Source organism: Carya illinoinensis, chromosome 14 (genome assembly GCF_018687715.1).
Source record: "Carya illinoinensis cultivar Pawnee chromosome 14, C.illinoinensisPawnee_v1, whole genome shotgun sequence".
In the NCBI taxonomy this organism is placed as follows: domain Eukaryota; kingdom Viridiplantae; phylum Streptophyta; class Magnoliopsida; order Fagales; family Juglandaceae; genus Carya; species Carya illinoinensis.
The window spans coordinates 10,880,779-10,889,561 of NC_056765.1; the positions used below are offsets into that span (position 1 = coordinate 10,880,779).

The 8,783-nt window shown below is 33.7% G+C and overlaps 2 protein-coding genes across 3 annotated transcripts; both read right to left on the reverse strand.

Moving 5' to 3' along the window:
• Positions 1–355: 355 nt before the first annotated feature.
• Positions 356–4,677, reverse strand: LOC122294315 (protein yippee-like At3g08990). 2 transcript variants are annotated; one of them, XM_043102940.1, is made up of 6 exons: positions 3,551–4,527; positions 3,415–3,454; positions 2,353–2,387; positions 1,692–1,797; positions 1,556–1,611; positions 356–1,469 (listed from the first exon to the last, which is right to left on the reverse strand). In XM_043102940.1, exons 1-6 carry the CDS (start codon positions 3,562–3,564, stop codon positions 1,424–1,426), a joined length of 297 nt encoding a protein of 98 aa, XP_042958874.1. In that variant the 5' UTR covers positions 3,565–4,527; the 3' UTR covers positions 356–1,423. The 2 variants fall into 2 exon arrangements, with proteins under 2 accessions (XP_042958874.1, XP_042958873.1); XM_043102939.1 differs by lacking the exon at positions 3,415–3,454 and having other exon boundaries at positions 3,551–4,677.
• On the reverse strand, positions 4,678–5,391 carry LOC122294310 (probable histone H2B.1). The gene has a single exon (XM_043102931.1). It carries the CDS (start codon positions 5,298–5,300, stop codon positions 4,854–4,856), a length of 447 nt encoding a protein of 148 aa, XP_042958865.1. The 5' UTR covers positions 5,301–5,391; the 3' UTR covers positions 4,678–4,853.
• Positions 5,392–8,783: the final 3,392 nt, after the last annotated feature.

Genomic DNA, 8,783 nt, shown 5'->3' on the forward strand with positions numbered 1-8,783 from the left:
TTTCAAATTTTAAAACAATAATAATATTAAAAATAATATTCAAACAATTGTTTATTTAACTTTTAATTTGCATATAAAACCCTTTCATCTCATTTTACTATCTAAACAACTTCTATATGTGTTAGAGATAAAAATGAATTGATCCAGCTCATTGGGAGTCTATCACTAAGAACAAATAAGATAAGTTGACTTGGACACATAAAAGGAAAAAACATCTTAAGATAAATATAACTCAATTACTCTAAAAAAAAATGAAAGAGACCTTCTATAAAGAGAGAGAATGTGATCAGATTTGGGACAAACTTCACTACACACAAAAGCCCCTAAAATCTTCTCTTTTCAAGAGGATGGCATCTTTTTCAACATCTAGAAACTCTAAGTTCCTTTATCTTATTGAGAGATAAGTGAGGTTTGAGAGATTATACAATCATCAAGTTTAGTGGATGCCGCTTCCAAAAAAATCCATGGACTGTTTATTCTCATGGTTGAACATTCGAGCACCATATCGAAGCTCAAATAACCATGTAAACTTTTTTACCATATCATCAAGACCTCAAACTACCATCATAGACCGGGGATGACTATTTTCTCCTTTTTTCACCCGTTGCGCAAATTTATACTTTAACAATAAAGTGCAAGAGGTTTTCATCCTTCCAATTGCTTAAATCAGAGATGCTTTTAGGACTAGCAAAAACTTGAGATTCAGAAACTCAAATCCCAAAACCAGCTTTGCTCTTTGTTCAGCACAAGATATGAAGCCATTGCAGTGATACTAATCAGAAATGATTGAATGATTAACGTTTCTCAGACCTACTTTTGGCACCAACTGGACATAACATACTATGAGTATGGCCCACTTTTCTCAAAATTTCTTGCTTTTGATGTAGCGGTCAATTCTCCACAATTAAAAATTCATGTTCGAGTGGAACTGTCAATCTGCTCCAAGAAAATACTTCCAATCTTCGCAACCCCACACGACCACCAAATTCCAGCATCTTACCATAAACCGCCCACCAGTTTCATAAAAGACCAAGTTTACCATTCCTGCAGTTTCTTCTCGAGAACATTGTTTCAAACATCAACACCTCAGGCACATAGGATTACTAATCAGAAATTATCAATTGGGAAAAAACATCATTCAAGTCAAAAAAATACGCTAAAACTGAACAGAACACTAAAATGTTGGGGAAAGAGCTATTCGATCTCATTTATACCGTCCACAAACCGGATTGAGCAGATGCAACTTCATCATATCAAAACTTCATTAGCAAACCAGAAGGAAAAAAAAAAAAAAGGAAACAGAGGAGAAGAACCCATGCAGTAACTGCATGTTCAATGACTTTTAGATAAAGTCTTCATACAATGTTCTTGTAATCTGTGTAATCTGCCCATTCAAATGTCATTGGGTGTTTACATCGTCTCTTCATCCATCCACTAGCTCATATCCATTCCAATACAGGAGCTTGTCCCTGATCAAAAATTCTAGGATCAGACCCCCAAATATATCTATGCATTCTATAGACCCCCAAATGTCATAATCATTCGGAGAACTTACATATCAAGCACGATTCTTCCTTCTCTAATATCCATGGTGGGCTCGTCAACCTGAACCTGAAAATAAAGAATCGGTTAGGAGCATAGTCACATCAAGAAATCAAAAGAATACCAAAATAAAATAAATATGAATTTACATATTTCCAGCCCAATTCCGTATTGCATTTCGTACAAAAGGCATCTGTTGTTGTGCCATTCGAAGACCTATCGTGATGTACTGGGCCATCAATCAGCATGTTGACACTACATCTCAATATACGTCGTAAATTTGACATTAATGCATATAAGATAAAATTTTATGAAGCTATGCTGTTGTTTGTAATTCAAGGTATAAAAGGTGTAAAATGCAGGATATGCCTTCCTACTGGCCTAGCATCTATTAATTTCTGGAGAAAGTTATGGCTTTTCCTTGCACCCTTGCCAGTTTTCAGAAACTTTTTCGCTCTAAAATGAAGTGTTGCAGTTGTTACCAATGTATCCAAGATTTTAGCACAGGTTAGAGGACATTGTTTGTATTCAATGTCACAAAATTGTGTCATGCATAGACCTAATTCAATACCCCCATACTTAATAATTAACCTTGGACAAAACAAAGATCCATAGATGACAGTGGCAAGACTAACATTTTCAACATGCAGCAAGATTCTTAGCCTTGTTGCTCTTGTGATGCAAAAATATAGTTCTTCCAAACGAATGACAAATATTAATAAAAGCAAATATAGACAGCAGAAGATTAATTGTATATTAAAGCATGTGCAAAGATTAATTGCATTGAACGATTTATGAATAATATCTTACACTTTTTCAAAGACACCAAATTTCGTCATAAGAGTCTGCAAAATTCACAACAAACAATGTAAGAAAAAAGGATCTGCTTTTCAAAACAGGGTTTTTTTAAATAAACAATAAATCATGCATGGTGAGGAAAACAAGAAACAGGATTATAGCAAACAAATCAGAGGCAAACTACTCTTGGGGGTCGAAAATAATAATTATTGCATTATAACATCAATTTTTTACCCAGTCCAATACGAGAAAGAATTTATACCAAAAAAATACCAGCTTATAACCCAATAACAGGATTATTTCTCTTGCTCGTTTCAGAACAAATTTATTTTCTAGTTTTTTCAGTCTTCTGGATGTTAAATGCCATTGGATGGGTGATTTTTTATTGGCATTGGACTTTTCTCCAGTTTCTCTGTCATTAGCACCATTTTCGAGTCATTTTAATCTCAAATAATTTTGATCTTTTACATGCTATCCACTACAAAAATTATCCAAATGTTAAATTCTCACTATGGATTTTCCAAGTTGAACACTCTCTCTGATTTTGTTTTGCTGTGCTATTAACAACAAATTACGTGCATATCCGCATTGTTTTTCTTTGTCATAATGTCATCTATGGTAGATTTTTCTTTCTCAGAGGAAATCAAAACACAATGCATGTTCGAAACTATGATTACAAACAAAAGAAAAGTAGAAGATCAAAAAAACTATAAACGTAATTTACACCTTTTCTATACACAAACAAAAGAAAAGAGAACCATACTCCTTTACAAATATATAGTATTCTAAGAATGCAAGTATTTGGTTTTCAAAGTTCAATGAACTCCTAGAGACCGAAGTTAGATTACAAATATTCAGGATTGGTTTTCATGGTTAGATTAGAATTTGACCAACTCGTTGAAAAGTAGATCAAGAAACAGAAACTACGTCAAGTATAAAGAAGCTAGATTGGCATCCTCAAACACGGTTCGAAACTATGATGCATAAAAGCAAGCCATATCTTGGAAACATGTCCCGAAGAATCAAATTCACAGAAAGAATCCCAACAAGGGTTTAAATCTCATTTCCAACGACCTTTCTTGGTACGCATAACACCATCCACGAAACCGGAGGCCTGAAGAATTAGGAAAGATTATACAATGCCTATATTGTCAACCAAAAAGCAGGTCATAAAGAATTCCGACAAGAGAGGAAGAGAGAGAGTTCTTACCTGACAAAGAACATCTTGGGCCACTGCAAGGTGGGTTTGGCATAAACGGCACAAGTAGAAGTTCTTGCCAGGAATCTGATCGTATTCAATGAGAAACAGCCTCCCCATTTGGAGTTTTTCTGTTCAAAGAGCTCTGGAACTTCAAGTGGTATGAGAAGTACATGAAAATATTGCAGCGGCACTGAACATGAAGAGCGGAGATGTGAGGAAACAGAGGTCCAGAAAGATAGCCAAGAAAGAATTCAAGAGATTGGCTAAGAAACATACCAGTCGACGCAGTTCAGACGCGGGTTTAGAGAGAGGTTATGGCCCATGGGTTGAGTTTTAAGTTGGGAAGAAGGATATAAAGCAGTGTTGATCAATCGTTTAACAGTTTCTGGGTTGGCTAAAGTTTGTGACCAATTGCGTTCAGAACAGAGTTCACAGATGAATTTTAAACCAACCCCCGATAATAAGGTCCAAGAATTCAGAAATTAGTTAATTACTCCGCACCCTGTGATTATGTATGAACCCCAAGCAATCAACAAATAACAGAAAAAACAAAGAATCCCAAAATCTCCCCTTTTTCAATTATTGATAAGAGGTTTAGAAATTAGACTGAACAATATAAAAATATAATTTACACACTAAGTTCTCGTTCTTTCAATTTCTTGAATTACATCATTTTCGAACTTGGTTTTCTTAACAAACAAATGAAATTCAGAAACTCAATAAACACAAAAACAGCTTTGAATCATTACTCAGTTCTTTGAAAGTGCCACATGAGAGCTACCGATCCTCATCCTATCATGCTCTGTAAATTTATGTGCCAAGAACTTCGAATCTTTATTCTTCCCTCAGAGCACCCACAAAGCAACAAAATTTCCATCTCAAAAGAAAACATATAATTTCACGGGTGGAGACCAACCCAACCAATTTCTTCTTTAGAAGAAACCCTTGACAGAATGTTAGTCTATGGACTGCGAGGATTGGGATATACGTGGTTACCAAAACCTTACTTCGATACTCAAAACCAAAGCGAATTATTTTCAAATCACATAATCGATAAGACCTCAGATTTATCAATTGGGGGATAAATCATTCAAATCACTGCATTGGTTCTAAAATGGAAAGAAAAACTTATGAAGGGAGCCAAAAAGCTATTGAATTCATTTCTACCTTACAGATAAACGGGATCGAGTAGATCCAACTTCTGCACAAAAAACCAAAACAAAAGATACAGGAATTAAATAAATTAATCTACGAACCCTAACGCTAAACACAAAAAACCAGCAAGTCCATCATCAACCGACACCACCTATGTCTAAGAGCTAGTAAACTTGGTGACCGCCTTGGTCCCCTCAGAAACGGCGTGCTTGGCGAGTTCACCAGGCAGCACGAGACGCACCGCGGTCTGGATCTCCCGAGAGGTGATGGTGGGCTTCTTGTTATACCTCGCGAGCCGGGAAGCCTCTTGGGCGAGCTTCTCAAAGATGTCATTGATGAAGCTGTTCATGATCCCCATGGCCTTGCTGGAGATCCCGATATCGGGGTGAACCTGTTTAAGCACCTTGAAGATGTAGATCTTGTAGGTCTCAACACTCTTCTTGGTCCGCTTCTTCTTCTTGTCCGAGGCGCCGGCTCCGCCTTCCTTCGGGAGCTTCTTTCCAGCCTTGGGCTTCTTCTCGGCTGGAGCCTTCTCCGCAACCGTCGATTTCTTCTCCTCGGCGGGCTTCTTCTCGGCGGGTTTCTTCTCGGCTTTGGGTGCCATAACGAATCAACAGGAAATGAGACGATAAACGTGGAAGAAAAGAAAGCAGGTGAAGCTCTTACGGATTGAGGTTGTGTGGAAATAGAATGGACTAAGAATAAGAGTTTATATAGAGAGGAAAAGTGGGTTTTTATTGGCTAAAATAGGTTCTCACGGATCGATGATGTGGCATCTGTTTGGGCCGTTGAATAGAAATTTTTGAAGGAACGATTGACTTGACGGCCGAGAATCGTTGAAACTTGCGGAGATAGAATTCGGTGACGTGGCTCAGTTGCGGATTAGCGAGCTGGCAATTGTTTTGGCCGTTAATGCCTATCGAGCGGACTCACAAATCAACGATCAAGATTCTTTTAGCCTTGTGAAAATTTTCAGATTCGTGGCGCGTTTCGCTCGCGCGGCAACCTTGAAAAATGACTCGAAGAAGCGCCTTTTTAAATTGTTTTCGTTCTATGTTTTTATATTCCTTTCGGCTTTAGCATTGAAATTACGGCATGAGTTATCCAACAGAAATTTGAGCTTGTTTAGCCCTAGTTTAGATTCAAAAAATACCTTAATTTATTTTATCTCATCTTATTATTATAAATTTTTATATAAAATATAATAAATAATTCAATTTTTTTAAATCTCAATTTAACTTTTTTAAATCTTAAAATAATAATAATATTAAAAAATAATATTATAATAATATTTTTTTTAATTTTCATCTTTCATTTAAACCTATCTCATCTCATCTCTAAATCCAAAACAGCCTTAAGTGATATGAGATGAAATAATTTTATATAAATTTTTAAATTTAAATAAAATATTATTTTTGTTTTAAAATTTAAAAAAATTGAATTGAGATTTAAAAAAATTAAATTGTTTATTATATTTTATGTGAGAATTTGAGAGAGTTATAATTGGTGAGATAAAATGTGTTAAGAGTGTTTTTCAATCCAAATGGCCTCTTAGCCTTAGATCCCATCTGGTTACACAAATTATCTCGTCTCATCTCATCTAATTATTATAATTTTTTTAAATTAAAAATAAAAATTATATTTCAATAATATTTTATTCAATTTTTAACTTTCATCTATCTGATCTTATTTATGTAACCAAACGAGGTATCATAATAGGGAGTCTAGGGACAAAAAGTTGAAATCATGAAACTCTTACACGGTGGGGTTGACTGACTAGAGTTGTGATAGAAACTTAACAACAGTTTGGGGTTGCGTCAGAGTAGGGGTGTAACCGATCCGATTCGGTCCGGTTTTGGACAAAATCTAGGACCGAATCGGTAGGTACTGGTTTTACATTTTTCAAAACTGATTACGCATCGGTTTCCCTCCTATACCAATACTCCGGTTTCCGGTCCTGTTTGGTCCAGTTTTTTTATTTTAATAAAATACAAATTTATCATAAAAAATTATGTTTAAAAAAAACACTAATTTAAAAAATTTTGTTTTATTCAAAAATCTATTAACATTTACAAAATTCTACTATGAAAAAAATTCTACTATAAAAATTCTACTTTATAAAAAAAATCTACTATATAAACAAAAATCTGCTATATAAAAAATTACTGTAAAACAAAAACTAAAATAAAAAATCTAGTATAAAAAAAAATCTAAGTATATTACCAATAGTAATATTGTATTAGACTATTAGATCATTATAAATATTAATATTTATTATAGTGATTATAATAACTATTAACTATATATTAGTATTTTTTTTTCTTTTTGGTTCGTATTTCTTATGATAAAATGTTATTAATAAGTAATATATATTTATAATATTATATATTTAAAGCATATGATGAATTAAATTGTCATGTTTAAGATTAAACATTTACGTTATAAATTATAATAATATTATCTTATATAATTATAATTTATATTAGTATATATATTCTATATAAAAAATATATATAATATAAAACATATTATATATAATATTAATATACAAACAGTACAGGTTCGGTTCGGTTCGGGCCAAAACTAACGAAAACCGAAACTGGACCGGTTCCAGAACTAATCGGTTATCAATAGGCGAAAATATCTATACAACTTTAAAATTATTACATTTTAAAATTTTCAAATATATAATCATAATCTTTAAAAAAAAACTCAATAATCATTATTTCTATTTCAGAAATCACTTTTTTAACAACTCTAAAAAAGTTGAAAATCCAATTTTTAACAATACACAAAATTGAAGTTTTTATGAAGAAACTCATGCAAGTAATGTTGCATTTTTAAGAAGAATTACCGTAATTAACTTTAAAAGCATTTTAACAGTGGCGGAACCACATTCCTCCCAAAAGTTTTTGAAAAATAAAAATATACCTTAGTTTTTATTCATAATTTTATAAATATAAACAATGACCCCCCAAAAAAATCTTTAATCTCTATATATTCTATAAAATTTTAATATACTTATAAATGTTTTTTCAATTTTTTTCCTATAGTTTCAAAATTTTATATAATTCCTATATATAATTTATTTTCAAGAGTGTGATCTCATCAAAATTAAGTTTGTGAGAAATAATAAACTTACTAATATGAGTCTTAAAGTTTTTTGTTATATAATATTAGGCTTCTTAATTTGAAATTTAAAGTAAAAATATAAGAAATATAATTTAAGATTGCTGATATATATGAAAACAATTGAGAGATTTTATCCTCTAAACTTTATTGAGCAAGAAAAATCTTATTTAAGGTCTCTATTATAATATTATATGCTTAATGTGACATAAAAATATCTAGAGTTTACATAAAACTTAATAAACTAGATTACATATATATTAAAATGAAAGATGATATTGTGACGCCCCCAAATCCCCACGCCTGAACACGGGGAAATTGAGACGTCCGGATGGTGACAACCCGGGTCACCATCCCATCGACGGGTGCCGAGTGTGTGCAAGGCAACAGATGTGTACAGAGAAACACGCAGCGGATAACGAAAGTCATAACTAAGTACCAGAATTTTTCTTAACGTAATACAAGCTGTTTAAAACATACATAGATAAAATATTACAAAACACAAATACAGTTTTAACAAATATAAAAGATAGCATCAGCAACCCGGCAGAGCTGCATCCTCGGGCTCAGCCTCCTCCTCTTCGTCCTCTAACTCTGCACCAAAAGCTACGGAACCACGAATGGTACCGCAGGTAAGTAAAACCCAAACACTAACAGATAAAAATACATAAAACTCAAACAAGATGCATGAACCATGCCCAATGCCCAAAGCCCAAAAACACCAGTTTTCCACACACGCCAAAAACCCTTTTGGCCCAAAAACACATCCTTTCCGAAAAACACGCCAAAAGTCACATTTGGCCGCCAAAAGTCCATTTGGCCCAATATCTCGCCAGAAGTCCATCCGGCCCAATATCTCGCCAGAAGTCCATCTAGCCCACGCCAAAAGTCTCATTTGGCCTCACAAACCATTATCCAATTTTAACCGTATGCACCATGACCTCCCCTAGGGGTCATC